This window comes from Fringilla coelebs, assembly GCF_963513975.1.
Source record: "Fringilla coelebs genome assembly, chromosome: 1".
NCBI lineage: Eukaryota > Metazoa > Chordata > Aves > Passeriformes > Fringillidae > Fringilla > Fringilla coelebs.
This window is the reverse complement of record NC_140028.1, coordinates 150,059,018-150,083,574: the sequence shown is the minus strand read 5'-3', so window position 1 is coordinate 150,083,574 and position 24,557 is coordinate 150,059,018. Positions and strand designations below refer to the sequence as shown.

The window sequence follows — 24,557 nt, the reverse complement described above, 5'->3', positions numbered from 1 at the left end:
GGAAAAAAAAATAATAATACTGCAAATTCAATGTGATCCAGCCTCATTGGAAATGGTATGAACAGCACAGAAGGTGTCACAAGGATTTCTGATTTTTAGGTACAGGGAAAACATTAAGGGAAAATGCCCAGAAAACCACAGGAAGACCCAAAATTACAGTTGTGCTAATGCAAAACCTGAATAAATAGAGACAAGATGATTCCCCTTTGCTTGTGTTTGGAGCAGAAGGAGTGTGACGGGTCTGGCTTTCTTTATCTGAAAGCTGGCAGGATACAGGAAGAAATGGGAAGTGGACTTGAGAATTTTTGGTGAATTTACAGGAGCAGTAACACCAAGAACATACAGAGATATGGACCAAGTCTTCAACAGTGCTGGGTTTTTCAGTACCTCCTTAAAAGGAAGTCACTATCTCCATTGAAGGAAGAAGTATTTTGGAAATAACATGGATTTTAACAATATTCATGGAAAAAAAAAAAAGTCTGCACATCCTCAATTTTTTATGACTTACTCCTGTAAATAAAGAGTTAATTCCAAAAGATCTAATAACTTTCTCCATGTCTAAAGCTGCCATAAGTCAGAGATAAGTTGATTTAGGAAATTTATAGATGGGTTAAAACAGAAATATGAAATAAGTATTTTATTGTTCCTTCTCCCCCGCTTCCTATCAGAAAGAGTTTAAGATAAGTAGGAAGGAAATTGTTCTGTAGTCTTTCTCACAAATATGTGTGGGCAGGCAATTACCCTGCCATATGAAGTAATAAATGACTATGAGAATTTGCAAACATCTAATCAATATCTTTAACTGGAATATGGAATCATCATGGAAAAATGGAAAATAATCCTAAAGGGACCTATGGAGTTCACAGTGATCCTTCCTTGCCACCTTTTATGGCAAAATAAACCATAACTGAAGTATACAAAAGGAATTTGGGGAGTTCTCATTGTCTGTGACATTTTTATTAGCTGGACTAAGCATGAAAAAAAAAAAAAGTATGACAGTGTGCTTGAGTTACAAAGATCCAGAAACTTCTCTATGTTTCAGTCACTTGGGAATTTTTGACTTGCAGGGATAGCAATAACTTCAGTGTCATGGATGAAGACAAGAATAAATTTCTTTCTGATACTCTATGAATGAAGGAACATGTTGTGCTATGTAGCAAATTTCCAATTACATCCTGATGTAAACTTCAGTTAGATGTAAGTTTTCCTAGCTGTAGGTGTGTATTTATGCAGGTATAGAGTATAGGTTTGTATTTATATTTATCTTCAGGTAGATTACTCTGTCCACATTTGAGATACAGGCAGCAGAAAAATTAGAAAGCACACAAAAGCCACTCAGTTTATAACCCAAGTGGGAAAACTCACCCATGTGAGCAGGAATGCTCAGCTGCTGTAACCACACCAGTGGAAAATCTCTTTATCAGTTCTCAATCCAGTGGAATAATGGGAAACAAATCAGTGACTCTGATCTGTCCTGCATGAGGACAATTATGAAATGGTCTTGCTGACTGGGAGCACTCTGTTTAATTCTGTTCAGGATTATTCAGTTGTGATAACACTGGTTCTGCTGTGGGCAGTTTGCAAGTTAGCAGAGAAGGGGTGGAATTCCATTAGTCTTTATTTTTTATGGCTGAAAACCTGGAACAGACTCAAGTCCTTTCCTGTCTGGGATTGAGGCACGTTCTTAAAATATGCCCAACAATCCTTCAGAGCATTTTATTAATTGTTTGTGTTCATTATTTCAATTTGGCTTCACTCTTGGCATATGGCTTGGGCATACTCATTACACACTCCAATAATTGGTTTTTTTTTCCTCTAAAGCATTTCCTTGTGCATTGACTTCTGTGTCCAGTAATTTTTCCAGCCAGGTCCTGGCTGGTCACGCAGTGATGGATCCTTGCAGCCTTGCCTTTTGTTTGGGTGTGATTTGCACTTGTGTTATTTCACTCTTGCTCCCTTTGATTTGTTTTGCTGCAAAAGGACACAAACCAATCGATTCCAGCAGCTCTGGGAGCAGGAAATGTATGGCTTGATTGCCAAAAGTGCAAGCTGCCATGGAAGTCTGAAATGGCTTTTAGGATAATCAGAAAGGCAAGGAAAAGGATCAATAAGGAAAGCATCTGCAGGTGCTTATCCTCAACACTCAACTATCTGCTCTTGGAGGGTGAAAATGATATTGTTCAACCAATACCCAACTATTTGTGTAAGGTTCCCATTTGGTTTACCAAAAAGACCAAGAAAAACAACAACAAAAACCAAAAAAACAAACAAACACAGAAAACCAAACAAAACCCACCAAAAATCCAAAACAACAACCCCCCCAAAAAAACAAACAAAAAAATCCCAAAATACAAATTCCCAAAAAACCCCAAACAACCCAACAACCCAAACACCAGCCAGAAAAACAAAATAATCTCTATGAACACTGAAAATAAGGGGAATTCCAGGACTGGGAAGTGCAATAGGCAGCTCAGCTCTCTGAGATTATGGATACACCTTCAGTGGGACTCAGCTTGCTTATTAAGGCACCCTAATTTAGGTTTTTAATATGCAAACTGGATGTAAATCTCTGTATCTATCAACTCTAAAAGGAGTCTTGGGAGACTCATCAGCTAATTTAGCCAATAATTTAGATGTCTAGCATCCAGTGATACAATTTTTTCCCCAAGGGGGGCATTTTTTCCCTAAATACAGAGCCCAGCACAGGTCCCATCACTGAAACACACAGCAAATAAAAAGTCTGTTGGATTCAGAGGGAGTTGAGATGGGATTGAGAGCAGGAGAATTCCACCTGTTCTTGCTGACAGCAGAACCCTTCCATTGCCAGCTGGGGATTGACTGCTCTCATTTTGGTAAAAAATGTGTTTACTTAGGGAATCATCAAAATTTTAAAGGTGTGACTTGTCAAAAGATCTTTTTAAAAAAACAAGCTGATCATAGTTATAAATATTTTATTAGCTGGGAAGTGATGCTTTTTGGGTATTTCCACATGGCTTGAGGCTCAAAAATATTCAAGTTAAAACTAAAAATGCCTCTAAACTCCGTGTTTACAATGTTGTGCAAGAGACAGGTAATTGCTTTGATTCATCTGTAAATAATTTATAAGACATGATACATTCATTGAGCTGTCAAAATCGTGAGCCTTCATGGCATCTGGGAGCAAAACTCACAAAGGAAAAAAAGGAGGAAAGAACATTTATTTTAACAGGTCAATTTGAATTCCTGTTGGCAAGGTTTCTAAATTCTATTCCTTTCCAGCTATTTTGCAGGAATAATGGTTATACTGGGAAGAAAATGGACTCCAATGTTCAACATTCCTGTTGATAGGAATGAAGGAAAATTAGACTACACATCAGTAGGGCAGAAAGTCTTCTACCTTCCTCCTGAAGTATCTTAAATTAATATGTTTTCTTAAAACAATTATAAAGCCTAGCCTGGTCAAATCAACTTTTTTTCCTCTTTTTATTTTTTAATTTTTATTTTTTCATAGCAGAACCTACACATCCACTTTAGACAAATATTCTGCTTTCATCCAGATAAAGTGAGATTAATTTCACCTTTAAACCCAAGAGTGACATTGCTGAAGAATTCCTGCACCAGAGGATAACTTGTTTCTGTGGTGCAACTCATATTAGAAAATGAAATCTCAAGCTGGGAAGCAGAACAGCACAGGCCAAGTTAATTTGTTTTCTTGCACAGAATACAAAATTCTCCTCTCTGGAAGGAAATATTGCCACATATTAAGCTTTATGACACCCAAAACGAAATATTAGTTCTTTTTTTCCTTCATTTCTGTTACAAAGGACAGGAAAAATCAGATGACAGAGTTTTCCCTTTGTACTTCCCTCTTCCCTCCTTCTTTGTGAGGAATTTGGGGAAGGAATTGCACATTTTTCATTCCCTGCCTTTTTTCCAGGAATAAATTACCAGGTCCACTCTGAGCCAGCAGTGCTGGATAGCAGCTCATGGGCAAAGCCAAGGATCTCCCTTCCCCACCCTCGTCCTCCTTTGCACAAAAAAATACAATGAAGATTGGACCTGCAGTCCCTCCTCCCTTTTTCTTCTGGTGGAAAAGGCCAAGAACTTTTTGGAAAAAAAAGTAAAGCTTACTAAGGGCTCGGGGAGTTCATATTTATGGAATAATTTGGATTGGAAAGAACCTTAAGGAGCATTTAATTCCAATTCCCCTGCCATGGGCACAGAATATATGAATGTGACTTTGTGCAGCTGCTTTTGAGGGCAAATAGGGCTGAATTATCTCATTTTTGCCATGCTGAGATAAGTATATACAGAGATTTTTCTACCACTTAGCAGACAGAGCAGTTAAAAACTTGTTACAGCACTGTAACTTGCTCGTCCATCTGAAGATGATTTAACTTACTGGGCTTCAGTTTTATTTTGCTGAGGAAAAATCAATATGCAAAGCCTGTCAGGAGTCCAAATTATTCCACTTATTCAGCTGCATGTATTATTGAGTAGGCAGTTCCCTGTAATGAAGTTCTTGGCTTAAGTTTGTGAGGTATATTAAGAAGTAGTGGAAGCTGCCACAAGACATGAAATTGTACAGTTGGGCAGTTTTAAGCCACTCTGTGAGAATATCAGTGTGTGGTGAAATCTCTTTTAAAAAAACATTTCATGGTAAGGACAGGCTAAGAAGACTCTCTTGAGTCATTGGTCTAATGACATTTTATTCACAGCTAGAATTTTCCAAGTGATCCTAAAGTACAGGCAAATAGAAAAAGAAGTGATTTTAAATAAAAAGTCAGAATGTTCCTCCAGAAACACAATGCTGGTGAAGAGGTGATTCTTAAGTGGGCACAGAAAAATCTTCCAATCAAAGTTATGAAAAGAAAGCCACGAAATTATCAACAGAATGCCATGGGAATTTCTTCCAACCCTATCTTGCTCCCATCCTTTCACTGTTCTCCCAGCAGTGGTCTAAGTACAGGCAACCATTCCTGTCAACAGAGGAAGCAGCACCTGGCAAATGTGCTTTCCAGAGGGGGAATTAATGGACCATTGCCAACATCCACATTTGAATGGCCCTCAAACTTCTGTGGGGATATACTGATGCCTTAAGTTTTAGCTTTCGTATTTTCCAGATCCTGTACTGCCTTAGGGTGTGACTCTGAACTTCACATAGTGTTAGCAAGTTCTCCTCACAGCTCAGTCACACAAAACAATCCTTTTCCAGCTTGAGAATGAAGGACACTGCTGCAGCTTCAGGCCCAAAAAGTGTAAACAGCAACCGAGGAGAGCAATCTGGGAGGATGGGACTGCATAACCTGGAGCTGGAATTGGACAATTAACCCCAATATGGAAATGGACCAAAACTTATAAAAGTGTGAAAACTCATGACTGGAGTCCATCCTGGGTCCATCCTGGGTAGAGCCATGGCCAGGCTCTTGTGCTGCCCAAGGTGTATCCTTTGAAAGCTTTTTTAATAAATCCCTACTTCCTTCCTTTAACTCTGTCCAGCCTCTGTTCCAGGTCAGCCTCTTTACGAGGAACAGGCAACTCTGGAGAGCATTGTCCTCACTGGAAAGCAGATGTTCAAAATGCATCCCATGAGTCACTCCCCCAAAAAGTAGCTTTTGTTCTTGGACTGGGGAGGCAGCTTTGGGGCAATAGCCAAGCTGGAAACACCTAAGGCACAGAAACTTCAAGTTCTGTGAGGAAAACTCACAGAATCCCAGAATATCCTGAGTTAGAATGATTATGGAGTCCAGCTGCTGGCCCTGCCAGCTGTTGACAAACCAGAGTCACACACTGAGTCTCTGCTGCAGTGACTTTGCTCCTGTCTCTGCTCCTGCCCAACACAAAGCCTGAGGAACTGGGATCCTGATTGTCATCACCAGAAATAGGGAACATCATCATAAATGGGCAGCCCTTGCAGGGCACAATGGAAATGGGCAGATATTACAGATTTACCATCACACCAGGGGGATAAACACGCCCTTAACACAGTCCAGAGTACTAATTTCTAATTCCAGTCCTAATTTCAGTCTGTATTGGTAGATCCTGTTATACTCACTGGCCATATTTAATGAATTAATTAGCTGCAGAAGCCCAAAGGTGAAGAATTAAGGAAAGGATCAAAATCTGTATTTTGTCTATATCATTGTGTATATCAGCATCTTTTACATCCTTCTAGGCTTTTATAAGCTCAAGCAGGGATCATAAATTTTTGCTGTACAGTCCTTTATTGCCTGCTTATTGTCCTCTCCTTGCCTTTGGGTAATTTGACAAAAACAACCAAATTTCCTGGATGTGCTGTGCAGTAATCCTGTGTTTTCTCTGTTACAAACAACAGGCGCTCAGAATTATTCACTTTAGGAATATTTTTTTTTCCTTTGTGTCTAAAATCAGTGGGTTTTTTTCTTAGCTTGGTTTACATCCTCCAGAAAAAAAAAGAAAAAAGAATAAAGCCTTTTTTTTGTTGTTGTTTTTTGAGGATTTTCTTAGAAAACATGACAGCTTCTCAGGAAATGCCTATCTCTTTTCACTGAGATTCTGAGAATCATGAATTGGTTTGGGTTGGAAGGGACCTTGAAAGATCATCTAGTCCAAATCTGCTGCAATGACCAGAAACATCTTTAACTACATCTTCAGTGTCTCACCTTCCACTCCAGTCCATGAAGTTAATGTATTTACTGAAGATTTGAAAGTAATTCCAGGGATAAAATGAAGATGTCTCTGGACAATGATCTGCACTTTGAGGTCCTCTATTTTCCATCTCTGGTTATTCAGGGAGCCTGGGTGACTGCACATGGGGTTTCTAGGAAGCTCTGTCAGGTATTCTGACTCTTGAGGATTTAATTTCTTTTAACAAAGGTAAGGTTTTACTGCAACCCTAGATTTTTCAGGGGACTGAGTTTCCAGTCTGGATAGACACAAATATTCTCAAGGCCCCATGTCAGAATGTCTGGATACCCTAAGGAATACAGACATTCTTGTTTATGTGCACCTGCATCTGGTCCTAAAAATCTCCACAGCAATTCTCTATTTCTCTTGCCTCAGGAGCTTTTTGGACACTAGAAAGCAATTTACAGGCAAAGTCTAGGGTTCATCCAGGGTTCCTCTGAAATGTACTCGCTGCCAGAGAGGTGAAACCCAAAGTCCATCAGTGCTGCCTGGCTCCATGTCTCATCCCTGGAAATACAGATCCTAGAAACCATCAAACTGTGCCATTGCCTCCAGCAAGGATGGAGCTCTCTCTGTCACTGCTGTGTTTTCTCAGGGACACAGTCTGGAGCAGCAATAAAGCCTGGCTACATCAGAAAATCCAGCAGCCAGCCACAGAACAAGCCATGGGAGCAGGAACAAATGAGATTTTCACTGAATTGCCTTTGTAAAGAAGATCCAGTGGTCTGACACCTGGCTCACCCATTTGTACATGTCGCAGTAAGGTAGAAAAATTATAAAAGAAAGGCCTCAAAATCAGGCCTGCTCTGTTAGATCAGTGGCTGGTCTTGTCAAGCTGGCACTTTGCAAGTTCCCATGTGAAAACAATCCTGGTGTGAACAGTTCATTAACATAACAATCTATTTCTGGGTGAAAAACAACTTACACCTACATAGACATTAAATCTATGCCATGAGAATCAGTGAAGAAATGTAAACAATTATGAAGAATATGTAAACAAAATAATAGAGAGATTTGATGGACAAGAAAAATTTTAATAACCAACAGGGTAATTGGCAAAAAATCTACTAACCAACTGGAGCCTGTAAAACTGTATAAAAAAGGAGAACATGCAGCAATAAAAAAAGACTTTGACACATTGCTCAGTGTGTTTTTTCTTCCATCTCTACAACATTTACAGAAGCACAACACATTTGCAGGACCTTTAGGAAAACACAGTCTCCATGCAAGGAAACTCTTGTTTTCCAGCAGTATGGAAGAATGCAGGAGCTGCCTGCTGGGATAGAGCAGTGGTTTAAAAGGAGTTCACCATCACAGATCATTTATCAATTATCACTCACTCATAATTCACTCATCAATTATCCCTCACTTATAATTCAGAGGACTCCTTAACAGTTTTTTGGGGATTTTTTTAAACCATGGTACTACAGACATTAAAAATTCAATGAGTGCATGTTATCACAGCTTCCAGCTGCTCATGACTACAGATACTAACAGATTAAGTCATCACTCATTAATTGGGTCAGTTTTATTGCTGCTCATCATTAATCTTCTAACTGCAGTGGCCTGGTAGAATGTGATTGCTATTACATGTGCTGCTCACAATTGCTTGGGACAACATGAATTAGAAGAGTACCCACGTCCCAGAAGTAAAATCAGTTGCAAAGGCATCTAAAATCAAGGAATTATGGAATGGTTTGGGTTGGAAGGGACCTTAAAGATCACCTCATTCCACCCCACCATGGGCAGGGACACTTTACAGTAGACCAGGCTGCATCTACCATGCTGTGTATTTGAAAATGTTCATTAAAAACCCCAAACCAACCAACCAAGCAAAAATAAACAAAACACAAATGAAAAACCCCACTGAAATTAAACAGTCAACAGGGAAAATCCTCAGGCTTTAATAATCTCTGCATAAGCTGGAAAGAAACTGCTCCCTTTGCTCTAGATCATCATGTACACCATGAACTAGATGGTCAGAGTGGTCTTCTTGATAATTTTTAAGTCTGGACTAAATAAAAAAGAGGATTTAATAAACATAAAAATATGGATGTCGCCATAGCAACAAGAAACTCACAGGTGGGACTGTGTAAACAATGCATATTTTATTTTTAAGCACACCAGGCACAAAATCCCATTTTGTTCAATTAAGTGAGAGTTTTTCCTTCATCTTGTCTGACATGAAAACAAAGAGCCAGACAGGCAGAGAGGAAATTTCATTTTTAGCTTTTTATCTTGAATTTTATCATTTCTTTACTTCTTATCCCTAATTCAATTTAAGTACCAATACCTCTGAAACAATGTTCTGTTGAACACAACAATATGAAACGGCCATATGTTTTCATTTTCCAAATTTGTTAATGGCTGCTATTTTTCAGCCTTAATTATTTTAACATGTAACCTGAACCTGCATTTTTCAGTGACTGAGCTGCTTGCAGAGAAATACTTTTATTCAATCTGGTTCCCAGAAATTCATCTTATCCAGAGTCATTATCTTACCCAGCTGCCTGGATAAATTCTAATTCACCTTTCATTTTCTTTTAACTCATGTTCCTTGCCTATTACAGTAGGACTTCCTGGCAATTCTGGAGATGACAAAAGTAATGGCTTAGAAAGAGCCAGGTGGGAATTATCACAATGAATACACTATGGGATGGGAACAGTAGCTCATGCACGTGTTTCACAGCTAATGGTGTTTTCAGAGATGTAAGTATCACATTCCAGTACTTTCCTTTCCCTTTTTTTTTCTGAATGGAAGTCCAGCAAATGCTGAGAAGATGACTAAACTCAGATTTATCAGCAGGGCATGCAAAGGTGGCAGTCCTTGTTTAAACCACCAAAGAGTGTTCCTGCTGCCGGAAGAGATAATAGAAATTTCTGCCCCATTTCAGCAATTTTTGCATCTTTTTCTCTGAGTCATCTTCCCTGACCATCCCCAGGCTGATGATCACCTGGCCTAAGCTTTAACCAGGTTAGGGAATCCATAGGGCTCAACTCATTGACTTCTTGAATCAGGAGAGAGAGAAAAAGGCCATTACAGAGAAGGATTTATCCCCAAATGTCAGGAACCCAGAGCTGGAAAGGAACAGCTCCAAGGAAGGACCCACAGCTCTACAGGGTTCAGATTGGTTTAGGTCAGAGATTTGAGGTGTTATTCACTGAAATCCAGAGAGACAAACTCAGGAACCCAGAGCTGGAAAGGAACAGCTCCAAGGAAGGACCCACAGCTCTACAGGGTTCAGATTGGTTTAGGTCAGAGATTTGAGGCGTTATTCACTAAAATCCAGAGAGACAAACTCAGGAACTCAGAGCTGGAAAGGAACAGCTCCAAGGAAGGACCCACAGCTCTACAGGGTTCAGACTTGGTTTAGGTCAGAGATTTGAGGCATTATTCACTAAAATCCAGAGAGACAAATTCCATCCCTGGAGACAAAGTGGTGGAAAAGGACTTGTAAGGTTTGAGGTGAAGATTCTTATGGCAGAGACTGAAGTAACCACATCTATCCTGTGTGCTGTGGGAAACCCACGGCAGAGCTGTGCCACAGGTGCAGGACACACCTGTGGCCCTGCAAACTCCACCTCTTTGCCATGGCTTAGCTTATCCATGGATAGCACTCAGCTCTGAAGACAAGGGGACACAATATTTAGGAGTGATGTTCTTGAAAAGGAAACCCACGCGATGAAGGAGACTTTGCTTCCTTTTTGCCAGGGCCGGGATTAAATTGCAAGAAGGTATTTCATGTTGGGACTCAGATGTTCTACATCACTCTACATCAGGGTTCTACAGCACTTCATTCCAACAAACTAAAAATGGAGCCCCATTTCTCTCTCTACAAGGCCTTTTAAGGATAAACTGTGCAATTAAGAAATGACACCTCAATTATTTTTACTTTTGACCTAACAATGAACCATCTGTTCCCCACAATGGGGACTTTTTTATCCAATTACACAAAACCACCCAAACCCATGGAGAAGAAGGTGAAGAAGAAGGTGAAGAAGAAGGTGAAGAAGAAGGAGCAGCCTCCACCCTAAAACCTCCCTCTTTTTTTATATCCATTACTGTATTCTAAACCCTTAAACTCTGAGTTTCCCACCCTGTGGTATCACACACTTCTATCCAAACTCCACACCCACAATCCCAGTTCTGTCATTCCATTCTGGAAGCTTCTCCACGGTCTCAGGTCAATGCAGTGTTCTATGGAGAATCAGTGCCTGGCAGCACAGAAATCTGAAATTCTCAGCATCCAGGGCTCCAACAACACAATTCCAACCACACTGTGATCCCTGATCTAGTGGCAATCCAGGTGGGCCTGGAAGAAAAAGCTGTAGGATCACACAAACTCTATTTCTCCTCCCAGCACCATAGAGTTAAACTGCCAAAGGAATATCCCTGCTCATCTGCCATCATTATTATGTCTAGGGTGCAGTGTGGATGGCATTTGAATCCCTCTTTCCAGGAATTCTCCATCAGAAAAAATATTTTTGTACTGTTTGCTTCCCCAGGCAGAGCATCTAGGTAAACACAGCCTGACTGTGTATTAAAGAGGGATGAGAAAGAAGCATCCTGGAGGCTTTTCCAAGAAATCTGGTGGTTCATGCAGTTGAGGTTTGTCCCGTCTGCACCCATGTCTAGGAAAAAACCTTTCCTTAAATTATTCCATGGCAGTTTGACTGTGATACCTGTCTTTCCCCTTGCTAAGCTGATCCTGAACTCTTCCAATGGCAATGCACTTCCAGACTTTCAGCCTCACTGATGTGACTGAATTCAGAGTAGGTCAGCATCAACCAATTTAGCTTCAGCTGCTCCATTTGAGGAAAAGATTTTTTATCGAGCCAGAAGCTTGGCTTATGCCTGGAAAATGAAGATTTTGTTCATTATCACCAACAGAATTCACTCAATCCAACTTCAGACCTCCACAATTTTGCCTATTGTGTCAATAGGCAAAGCAGAAAAATGGGCATTTACCATACAACCTTCTTAGCAGAAGGTGGATGCCAAAATAGGGCAAGTGTAAGTTCTGTAAGTATTTGTGTCAGGGAGTTCCAAGTTCTGATTTTGACCTCTTGACTACAAATGCAGTTTCAGTATCTAGCACTGATAAAGATCTCTCTACTTTATAAACCCATTTTGAGGTGACATGAATTCAGCCACTCTGTTAGGTGAACAAACTTACAGAATCCTAGAATGGTTTGGGTTGGAAGGGACCTTAAAGTTCATCCAGTTCCCACCCCCTGCCATGGGGACACCTCCCACTATCCCAAACTGCTCAAATCCCTATCCAATCTGGCCTTGGACACTTCCAGGGATCCAGGGGCTGCCCTGTGCCAGGGCCTCACCACCCTCCCAGGGAGGAATTTCCTCCCAATATTTAATCTAAATCTCCCCCTTTTCACTTTAAACCATTCCTCCTTTCCCCAAAACATCCAAAAAGGCATGATAATAAAGTCAGAGAAATTCAGCAAAGAGTTAAAGAATGAATCAATACTTGGAACACAGAGATAAGTGAAGCACTTTTCCTTGCACTTGCCTGAGAAAAAGCAAAGTTTGATCACAGCTTGGGTCCCAAAGGGTGCACAGGAGACTTGTTCAGACAAAGACTCTACAGAATGGATACCAGAAATAAGCACAGACCCCGTGTCTGTCATCACATGGCCCTGGCTTCTCCCTTGAAATTCTTCCTTGTTCCTACCAGCTCTAATATGAATTTAGTAGAAGACACTTTATGCAGTGTCACATGGATAAATCCACCAGCGCTCAAAAAAAGCACCTTTGACCAAGGAGAGATGTATCCATAGAGATCAAAGCTATCTAGGTCTGCATTCTACTTTAAAAGGAGCCACAGAGAAAACTTTCAGGTTGTACAGACATTTTCTTACCTATGCCCTTCCAACTCTAGGAATTCATTAGCTTGGATTCAATCCTAGCCCTGTTGTTCTTGGGCACAGCTGCTTCAGTGAGGGAGACACAGTGAAGTAATGTCTTCCCAGTGGTGCCAGGGGAAATAACAGCAGATAATTCAAAGGCTCTGAGAGAACAAGAGGCTGACGAGACGCTCAATAAAAAATGTGAAGCTGAAAAAAAAAACCTGCTCCATCATCTTCGTGTGATGGAAACATAATTCAAAACCTCTCCTTGCATCACCACACTGCCTCCTAATTCCCATCTCCTACCCCCTGGTGCCCTTACCAGTTTCTTTCCTGTTGATTTACAGGGTAGCTTTTAACAAGGATTCCACGTGATTCCTTGCAGGGATCATCACATCCCTTCAAATCCTTATTTCCTTTTAATTCCTTGACATGCTTGGGATTGTCGTTTCCTCTCTACATTTCTCAGAGGAAGGGCAGGAGGAGTGGGACTGGAAAACAACAGATGAAGGAGTTCTGAAGGTAAAGATTGATTTGACAATGAGTCATGAACCACATAATCACCAAGGAGGCCTCATCACTTCTGTTCAAATTCTTGTGCTGAGTTCACTTCTGTCACACCTTGGCTTGTTCCAGGTTAGAGCATTTTAAGCCCTTTGAACACTAAATTGTAGACACAAATCTGCAAATCACTCAAGGAACTCTCCTGTCACACTCAAGGGACAAGTCTGGAATATCTGGTTCCAACAGTGGAAAGCAAGACAGGGAACAGGCTGGGAAAAGTATTTCATGGCCAATCTATGGTTCTCTATTTCATCAGCAGGGTTCTTTCCATCACAATTCAGATTTTTGGGGTAGTCCAGACCTCCAGCACAATCTAATCAATATAATAAAGACAAAAGAAAGGTGGGAGTTGTCTGATCAAATGTAGACACCTAAATTTAGAGCTGACATGGTCACCCTTTATTCCATGTGTCCAGAGATAAAAAATAGACATCATCTAATCTAATCTATGTTGAGGATGAAATCAATTATGTCTCAGGCTCTGCTTGGTAGACATCCAGAGCTACAAACTGAGGAACTGAGGTGACTTGCTTGTTGATAGTGCAGATGCAATTGCAGGTATCAACATTTAATTAGATAAATCCCCTGCTAAATGCACCCAACCCAGGAAACTGTCATTAATTCTGAGTAACTCCTGTGTCAGTCTTTCCTAGCCCCAGGGTTGGGAACAGGTCAGAAGAGTCTGGATGGGAGAAATAGAAATAAAAACAAAAGGATGCATGTGGATCAGCAGTGAGATTTATCAATTCTGATCTGGCAGAAAATACCTGGAGGGTTGGTGAGAGCTAGAAGAGGGTCCAGCACAAACCAGTGCAGCTCCACAGTAGGACAGGGATGGAAACTCAACAAAGGAAATTGGAAACACTGATGTAAGAAATAGCCTGGCACCACTGCCTGGGGAAGTTGAGTATGAAGTAATCACTGCTCTCCTTCCTCTCTTGTCTGCCTTTGGCTTTCATTACTCCCCTTTATCAGTTTAATTCCTCCTCCAGAGCAAGGGAGTCAGATTCTGGGTCCTGCTGAGATTTCATTTCCTTCAAATTCTCTTTTTCATTCGGGTTGTTAGTGATGACTGAACAGGAATGGACACATAGGGTCAGCACATGCCCCCTATTTCTTCTCATATAAAGTTTCCTAAAGAGTTTAGAGCATTTAAGAGGAAGAATCCATCATAAAACTAATGAAAAAAAAAATAAACCAAACAGAAAATCTCAAGGCAATCATTGCCTCTGAAGCATTAAAGGCATGGCCCAGCAGCAGAAGGAGAGAAAACTGCTGTGAAGAATAAAGAAATAATGAGCAGAACATCTGGGCATGCGAGGTGGAGTGGGAGAGAAAGGAGGAAACATCAGAAACCCCATTTGGTCGATGTTTGTGTTCACTGAACACAGCAAGGGGGTAAAGCAAAGGCAGCAGAGCTGAATTCCTGCAAAATGTAGGAACCAGAAGTTGCTGTTCCTCTCTTGCCACCCAAGGATGGGGCTTCCCATACAGAGGATCACCAGTGCAGAAAACAAGGGCCCTAAGGAGCAGAGACTTTGCCATTGGCACATTTTGCACCAAGTGGGCACCTTGGAGAAGGATTCATGAAATATTTGATAATATTGTTCTAGATACTGCAGAAATACAGAACACAGAGACTGTTCATGTCCCAGACCCTCTTTGTGTCACCTGCCATAAAAGGTGGATTTTTCTTTTAAGTCACAGTAACTTGACCATGTTCACAAGCACCTACAGACTTCCTAAAAGCTCATGATCCCATTTCAGACCTTGCAGCCCCACTGAGGAGAAATAAATTCTCAAAAATGTTATATATTGAATTTTTCTATGGTAATTTTCAGGCAGGAATAGTCGAAGAGGCGATTGTGTGCTTCTCCTCTGAACAGGCAGAATTTTGTTCACCAGTCAGGAGGGATTTCTTCCTTCTTTCAGCTGTTTCTGAAAAGCAGGGGAGTTATTCCCTATCTTTCTCTTTCTTTGAAAGAAACAAGCTGATAACATTTCTCCACTATCTGTCATCATTAGTAAATCTTAGTGAATATAAAAACATTACATGGGACAATTTTTATTTATCCCAAATAAAAACCAGCATGTGTGCAGCAGGAGAAATTCAAGAGGAATCAACACCCTGCACTTATGACTGCTTAATTTCTGGAGAGTTACTGCATCTCCAGGGAGTTTTGTGGTGAAACACCTCCCACAAATTCAACCAGTAAGGAGGTGGTAGGATTTTGTTGATATCCTTTATCTAAGGAGATCGAGCTTTGTTGAGAATGAGGGTGGCAGGATCTGGCTTGAAATAAGTATCATGAAATAATGAAAGGTGAATTGTGAGGTCAGCACTTAGAGTGAAATGCTGTAGTCCCAGAGGTGAAATGAAATAAATTTAAAACATGTCTACAAAAAACCTAAAAAAAATATATAAAATGTAAAGAAAAAGGCCAGCAAGCAGTATCCATGGAATGAAAGGGCTTTCAAACAAGAAGTACACCAGAATCCTTCACTGAAAAATTAAATCTCTTGGAGGGGATATGGTTTTTTTACTTTAAGCCACGTCAGCTGTGGAAGTCATTGCCACAGGATGTGGGGAACAACTAAAAGATGCTCAATGAGCCTGGGAAAATCCTCCCAGTGATTCAGCCTGCAAACACTGGGGGAGCAGAATAGGGAGCAGCTGGGTTCTGCTCAGAGTGAGAGCCTGAGAGGATCCAGTCCCTTCCTGCCTGAGTGGGTGACACAATTTCATCACATTGAGATGCAAAAGCCTTTTCCAATGGCTCTGGGCTTCCTCCATCTCTGAGCTGTGTCCTTTCCATTTGGAACAGGCAGGAGGAGGAGCTCAGTGTGACTAGTCCCCAGCTGTCAGGGTTATTCTGGATTTGGGTGATAAAGAAATAAAAGCTGGCTGGTGACATGGTTTCCTCTCACCTGGGGAGTTCTAGAAATTCCTGAATCCAAACAAAAGCCTATGGTAAATCAAAGGTGATGAAGGGGAGAGAGAGAAGATGCATCTGACTCCATGTTTCAGAAGGCTTGAATTATTATTCTATGATATATATTATATTAAAACTATACTAAAAGAATAGAAGAAAGGATTTCATCAGAAGGCTGGCTGAGAATAAAAAAAGCATGAATAACAAAGGTTTGTCTCTGACTGAGACAGTCTGGACAGCTGGACTGGGATTGGCCATTAATTAGAAACAGCCACATGAGACCAATCCCAGATCCACCTGCTGCATCCCACAGCAGCAAACAATCATTGTTTGCATTTTGTTCCTGAGGCCTCTCAGCTTCTCAGGAGGAAAAATCCTAAGGAAAGGATTTTTCATAAAACATGTCAGTGACAAAAGCATAAAGCATAAGGAACAGGTCTCATGATCAGGTTCTGGCCCCATTCTGGGGTAGGAGGCAAGAAACAGGCTTTTTTCCCCTTTTTTTCCTTCATGCCACTTCTGGACCAGGGAAAACTTGGGAAAGCTTTCCTGTAAAGCACAAGGAGGGTCTCAAAACCACATCCCTGGGGGTGCAATGAACTGCCTGAGGTACACTGAGCTTTCCTCACTTCCACCACACCCCACAGCTCTTCTGCTGGGCAGCAGAACAGAAATGAATTGATGCATGAGATGAATAGCAGGACCCTGATGGAAACCCTCCTCCTTTATGGAAATGCTCCCAGCAGCTGAAATTCAGGAATGGGTTGCTTTAGAGGACACTGATAACACAGACACCTGCATTCTGACCTCCTGTGCTTCTGCACTGAAATGTGCTGCGAGAAGAAGGGGAGACAAAGCTCCGCTCTTTTATCACACACAACGTGTTCTATCAGCTTTTCTCTGTGGTTTTATCAATTCCAGTCACAGCAGAAGCAGTTTTGGATGGGACTCAGTAAATGGACTCTGATTTCCAATTAGTTTCTTTGTCATTCTTTGCCCTTCTCTCCCTGGTGCTGGCCACAGGCAGCTCCTGCTGCAGTCAGGAGGAAATAGGACAGGATATTAAACTATAAATTTCTTTGCTCACTGCCTCAGTTTCTTATCTCAGCAAAAGCATGAGTATCCTTCATCAAGATTACAGACACCACAAGGATAATCCCTGCAAAGGGCCTCGGATCATGGCAGAGATACCCAAATTATTGCTGAGATGAGGAAGGAAAACGAGCTGCTGCTCCAGAGCAGCACTTTGTGTCACATCCTGTCCCCAAAGCTGTTGTCATCCAGGCAAAAACCATCCAACCATCCTTTCTTTTTAATTTAATCTCTTTTTTTATTATTCTTTTTGCAGATATATTATAACCTTAAATAAAGAAACAAATTCCTGACCTCTGATAATAACCAGGAATGGTTCTTATGCACCCCCCTTGATTGAATTTTTGTTTTTCATTTCCCCAAGCTCATTCAGCAGCAATGATGCTCCTCTCACCAGGGCTGAAAACCCCTCCAGGCATGCCAGAAAATGATGAAAAGCACTTTAAATTGTCAGCTCAAGGTGCAGGGTCTGAGACTCACCTGGAGAAGAGTCATTGAGGGGGTTCAGGGCCGTCGCCCTCCGGATCTTCTCCAGACAAGTCTCTTGCTCCTTTTTAATGATGCAGTTGGAATGGGTTGCTGCAACCTGAAATATGGGGGACAATGAGAAAAAAAAAAAAAAGCAGTTACAAAAATAAAATAGTTTATGAGGTGATCAGGAAGTTTTTAGAACCCATTGCAAGAAAAAAAAAAAGGAAAGAAGAAAGAAAAATATCATTTAAAGTTGGGAAAAAACAAGTAACAAACTTCATTTTCTTTCCCTTTTTTCTTCTTTACTTTTACTCCTTTTTTTTTCCTTCCAGCAGGTCTAAGGACTAATTAAGTAATTAAAACCCTCATAAATTATTTGGGGGTTTTATATTGTTATCCCTGTCAAAATGTGATTTCTAACAGGTTTGTTTTATTTTATTGAATCCCTTCTTAACATAAAGCTGAACAAAGGTATGTCTAAATACAAAAATAATTTAGAGAAGAATTAGGGATAAATTTCAGCTTGGTTTGATCTTCCACCAGTTTCTTATGAGTCTTTGCACAATTGATTAAAATCTCTCTGGAATCTAAACCAAATTAAAAACTGTTTCTCTTATTCTGTCACCCTGTTCATTCCTTTGAATGTTGCCTTTATTTATTTCCAGAGAATTCAAGGCAAATTCTTTTATCAAAAATAACATCATGTCAAATAAATCAGGTTGACTTGACCAATATATTTTCTTTCTTTTTTTCTGTTTTCTATCTTTAACTCTCTAGTACAGCCAACTACAAGAAAAAAGTAAAAGGGGGGGAAAAAGAAGGGAATAAAAAAATTAGTTTATGACAGGAACATTGCAGCCAACACAATCCAGGCAATCCCAAAACAGTAACAAAATAAGGATGTGACCCATTTCTGGAAATCAACACAGGATTTCATTCCTATAGCAGACTGTGGCCAGGGAATATCAATTAAAGGAGAATAAACCCTCAGATTTCAAGAGATCATTTTATAGGGACATGGCTGAGTTTCAAATCCCACCCAGTGAAAAACCCCATGAAAATCAGTGTCCTGGCTGAAAGTGAATTGTTGGATAAGCCCTTCTCTGACCCACAGCTGGGGCAACTGAAGGGTGTTTTAAAAACTTTTATTCCATTTTCAGTCTCATGAGAAGGGTGAGACAGTACAGATGTTACCATTCACACCATCCCAATAAAAATTACAACTTCCAAATTAATGTATATTTTAAAAGACTTTTACCATAAATACATTCCCACGAGAATAACTAATACTTCACAACAAAAGCAACTTTTGAATTATAAACAAAGACAGTAATAAAATTCTTAGACTTTCAATTTTTCCAATTGTCATCTCAACAAATTATAATGAAGACTGATAACTTCAGCTCTTACTTACAATACTCCAACAATAATTCCACCAAATACAACAATACTATTGCTATTGCATTACCAATAAATATAAACAAGTTATATACCAAAAAATACCTTGTAAATACCTAATGTCCTTTAGATAAAACATATCAGCAATGAACAACCAAAGGTAACAGTCTGACACATCTTAGTAAAACAATTCATATTACAAGTATACTAAACACAAAAACAAACATTAGTATGGTTTCTCAAACAATTTAAATTTAGAAACACACATAAATGCTCTCACAAAAATTTTAAAAACTACCTTATATCTATGGAATAAATTCATAATTATTGCTACATAATTATTGTTAGAAATTCATAATTTTTGTTAAAAGTCCCAAAAAAACCCCAACGACCATCCATCCCTTCTTAATACTATTACATTAGCAATAAATGTAAATAAAGAAGTTATATACAAAAAAAACCTTGTAAAAACTTTAACCCAATACCTAATGTCCTTTAGAAAAAATGTATCAGCAATGAACAACCAGAGCTAGCAGACATTCTAACACACATTGGTAAAACAATTCATATTACAAGTATACTAAACACAAAAACTAACATTAGTATGGTTTCTCAAACAATTAAAATTTAGAAACACACATAAATACTCTCACAAAAATCAAAAAAATTACTTTATATCCACAAAATAAATTCATAATTACTGTTGTAAATCCCAAAAAACCCCACAACCATCCATCCCTTCCTAATACCATCACAACCCATCACAATATTAAAAAAAAAAATTACTATCCCAATAGAAAACAAGAATAAAAGTGGATTTTTAATAAAAACTATAATAACTGTGGTTATTACAGTGGAGCACTTTTGTTATTTTATTTCCCATTCCATTTCTTTCACTCTTGGCAATGGAAAACCACATTTTTTATTGGAAGTGTTATGGGACCATGCTTCCCCTTATCTGCTAAGCAGGGACAAGGAAACAGGGACAGAAATCCCCAAATTCAATCCCCTCTGGGTTCTTTTGGAGCCCCATCTGCACAGTTCAGCTTTCCTTCTCTCACATCCCAGGGAATGGAGTGGACAGGGTGGATCAGGGATGCACCAACAAAACCTGAGAGCAAATCCCAAGGGAGGTGAAATCCTTTCAGACGCTGAAGTGGCTTCTAAAAAAGAGGGAGAGGAACTTCTGCACAGGCAGATAGTGACAGGACAAGAGGAATGGATTTAAAATAAAACAGGGGAGATTCAGTGTCAGAACCCAGGACATTCCTCTGGCTGCCCTGGAGGACTCCAGACCCTGGCAGGGGGCTCAGAGACCTTGGCACGGAGTCAAACACACCTGTGCCTTGGATTTTAACCCTTGGAAAAAACAATTACCAACTTTGAGTGAGGATTTACAAGCCACAAGGGTTTGAGTAGAATGATAGTGAATTTGTCACAGGGTGAAAAAGGAGAATTTTGGGGTTTTTAGTAAGGGGGTTCAAGAGGCAAGATGGAGGAATCTGGGTGTGTCCTTCTTCTTCTTCTTCTTCTTCTTCTTCTTCTTCTTCTTCTTCTTCTTCTTCTTCTCCTTCTTCGTCTTCTTCTTGTCCTCCATCCTCTGCTGTGATGGTGACACTTCTGGATTGGTTTAGAGTACAGACAGACTGTCTAACATAGGTGATGGGTATTGGAAAATTATTGTCAATAAAGTACACGTAGATTTTAGTATAAAAAGCCAACACCACCCCAAGGGCAGGGACTGTGCCACAACCCGACCTGCTGGACAGATCTCAGCAGGTCAGAGAGAGAATGTATGAGACAAGAGAAAATAAACAGCCTTGAAAAGCAGAGCTGAGGAATCTCAACTTCTTCTTCAGTCATGGGGCTGGGAAAAAAGTGACTTTCCAACACCTTGGGGTCATCTGGACACCAAAGACCCTGACAATTCAGATCAATATTTAGGAAGAAATTGTTCCCTGTGAGGGTGGGCAGGCCCTGGCCCAGGGTGCCCAGAGAAGCTGTGGATGTGCCATCCCTGGAAGTGTCCAAGGCCAGGCTGGACAGGGCTTGGAGCAGCCTGGGACAATGGAAGGTGTCCCTGCCCATGGCAGGGGGGGAATGAGATTTATCTGCAAGGTCCTTTCTAACCCACACCATTCAGTGGCTCTGTAATATTCCAGTTTGATGGTGCTGCTGTTGTGCTTTTGTTTGTGTGATGATGCTCTGAACCATCTGCACACTTTTTTTTTGGTAAATTTTAAAAGCTACCACTGCTATTTCAAGGACAGAGAGGGTTTCCTGATGAACTCTCCTGGAAAGCTTTCCTCACCATTTGTAGGAACTCATAATGCTGCACAGTTTCATCATCTCCAAGACCCCAGTAATAAATTTCAGCTATTTTCCCCTGGGGGACACACCAGGCACAACCATATTAGATTTGTTTGTCTTCAAAACACACAGTTCTGTTTTAAGGGCTCCCAAGTGCCTGGAAAAGATAAATTGTCACAGATCTCCAGGATCTCCCAAGAACATAAGGGCTTTTGCTACATCATCCCCTAAGCATCCCCAAAGATAGAGAAAATTGCATTGGCTGACATTCAAGTTCTTAGAATATATTTTTTAAAAAGGTAAAAGGGAAATAGCGAGAAAAACAGAGTTCTGCTGTCAGTGCAGGTTCACTCTCCACAGTTGCCCAGGTCTGAGAGGAGTGTTCAGGGGTTGTCCCCACACAGAAATGTGGCAGTTTCTGGGCAGTTCACCAGGTACAGATTAGAAAAGCTGTCATTTAGTAATAATAATAATAATAATAATAATAATAATAATAATAATAATAATAATAATAATGCATTGTCTATGCAAGCAGGATGTGACTAAACAAAAGGAAATATTTCTTCACACACTTCCTGTTAAGTTGCAGAACTCTTCAGCTTGAAATAGTGAATGTTCAATTCAATGCCACACATAGATGCATATATTTATTCAAAGTCCGTCAAAGGATGGAGGTTTGTGAGACACCAGAACATGATATTCCAGGTTATTCCAGGCTGCCCCTGGATCCCTGGAAGTGTCCAAGCCCTTGGAGCAACCTGGGATGGTGGAAGGTGTCCCTGCACCATGACAGGGGTGGAACTGGATGAGCTTTAAGGTCCCTTCCAACCCAAACCAATCTATGATTCCACTCTAGAATATGAAGAAATCCACCATGGCCCTGTTCTCAGGCACATTTGATATGAAAATTTCGATTCACTTTTCAAGTGAAAAGACAAAAGAATGTGATTTATCTTTACTTTATTTTGGTATCTTCTTTTCTAGAGATGTATCAAAGCCAGGACATGATTGATTGTAAAGAAAGCCAAAGGTTAAAAGCTCAACTTTGCTGTTCCTGCAGACTGGCACAGCTAGTCTGAGGTCTCTGACTAAACTGATTAATTTTAGTCAACTGTATCCCAGTAAGTGTGGCTTAGGAGGCTCAGGTGTGGACAGAGAGAGCACCAGAGCCATGTGCTCCACCTGTCCCTGCAGCTTTCCACCAGCTTTCACTGTTGCCAAAATATTCTGATGTGACTTCCCATCACCATTTTTGTGCCATTTTGTTGCACTTCATCAACAGATTCAAAAAAAAAAAAAAATTTGGGGAATGTGGAAACCGAAACAGAAAGCAAACATAAGGAGGAAGCATCAACCTCAGTGTCAGAGGAGAGAACAGGAGCTGCCTGGCATCCCTGCTAACAAGCAATTCCATATCTGGGAAAATCAAAAGGGCTTGAATTGTTCAGAACAAAAGGCATTGTTATTGCTGCTTTAATTGAAGGGATGGGACCACAAAAATCGGTTTTATTGCTCAGATAAACATCGGTCTCAGATGCTGTGAGATTTTAGAGGAACAAGCAGTCAGCCATAGCTCAAAGTAGTCACAAGTTCTTTGTTACACGACAATATAGAACTTTCTAACCCAATGGACAGTTGCCACAAAGTTTATTTTTCTTTTCTAACCCATCACCTTTACTTAATTTTACTGCACTGCAGATACTTTTATCCAATGGGCTTTTGTCACACTTACACACATCAGCTTTTATTACAACCTCTAAACTCTTAGCTTACTCTGTACAACCACATTACTACATTATAAACCCTTCACCACCTTATTGATACAGTTTTTTACTTACTCAAGGCATATTCTTACTTACAGCCATAGAAACATCAGTTTATGATTTTCCTGCTTAAAATCTTTGTACTGTATTTTTACATCAATCCAAGCTTCTCCCAAGGCTGCAAACCAAACCCTCCCGTGTCTGTGGAAGTTTCTGTTTTTCCATTTCCCACAAAAAGGTTTGTCTGTTGAACGTTATCACATCGTTTGTCTGTTGAACCTTGTCTGTTTTAATGTCATCACATTTTCCTGAAAGGACCCAGGGGTTTGGTGTTTCTCCATTGACCATGGAGTGGCAGAACCTTTAATTTGCCAAGTCAGGCATCAACAAGTGAAGGCAGAGCCCGATTCCAGTGGCAGTGCAAGCCTGAACTCCAGGCCTTGTGATCCCATTTCTTCTGCCTCCAGGACATTTGCAATTTCCTGTGCTCAGCAGAGACAGCCTGGTCTCAGTTTCCCAGCAGAGATCAGTGATATGTACACTTAAAGGGTGTTTTGACACATACTAGAAAAAAATCAAGAATCCAAGTCGATAGTGCATGAAACTCACAGGTCTTTGAAAAATTTATTACTCTCAATGAAGTGAAAGATTCTGACTCACATCAGTTTAGAAAATGTGTATATTCATTTAGATACAGAGACAGTAAAAGGCAGTCAGTATCTGTTTGGTTCTGAGAGAGCACAAGAAGCTGGCAGGACATATAGAGATAAAACAAATTCAGAGCTTTCATTTCCCTCACGTGGTTTCCATTAAGGTGGCCACTACAAATATAAACTGGTATGTGCTTTGTGCAAATTACAGTACTTAACTCTTTGCTGGTCCCTTGAACTTATGGTAAAATTAATAACAGTCATGTTATATTACAACTTATGTAATTACAATAAATTTGGTAGATATAATTATATTTTTTATAAATATTTATATATTATACATTTGGTCTATATAATTATGTATACACACCAACCATGCAGAAAAACCTGAACTGTCTTTGACTACATTTAGTTATTCACAAAACCCCATTTTGCTCATTTGACCTGACAGCCTCAGGTGAAATGCAGTGCTCTCTTGGGGGTCAGTCTCTCTCCGCAAAAGTCTGAAATTCTCAGCAACCAGGTCTTTGACAACATTCAGTAACTCACAAAACACCATTTTGCTCATTTTGTTCTCAATGAGAATGCTATAAAACTTGATTTCTCTACATGAGTTTACTCAGAAGTGAGATGTCCCCAGCATTCCTGAGAACCTTCAGGATAAAAAATCTGCTTTGAAGTCCTAGCAATAATGTGATGGTGAGATGGGAATTCACTTGGCATTTCTATAAAGGCCAGATCAAATATGGCAATTCAGTACCACGGGCTGTTCTTTCCTCTTCTCCATTTTTGTGTTTTCCATGAAGTCCTGATTTTTTTCCTTTTGTTTTTTTAAGTAAATGGGAACATTTCTACTCCATTCA

At 40.1% G+C, this 24,557-nt stretch overlaps 1 protein-coding gene across 3 annotated transcripts in view; it reads right to left on the bottom strand.

Annotated features, from left to right (window-relative positions):
- The window catches only part of ADCYAP1R1 (ADCYAP receptor type I), a gene marked incomplete at both ends in the record, with an annotated part of 117,894 nt that overhangs the window by 71,018 nt on the left and 22,319 nt on the right, over window positions 1-24,557 (bottom strand). For all 3 annotated transcript variants that reach the window (XM_084204683.1, XM_084204682.1, XM_084204684.1), the window contains one exon: window positions 17,583-17,688. In XM_084204683.1, the coding sequence (XP_084060809.1) occupies window positions 17,583-17,688 (106 nt within the window). The remainder of the gene's footprint in view (window positions 1-17,582; window positions 17,689-24,557) is intronic.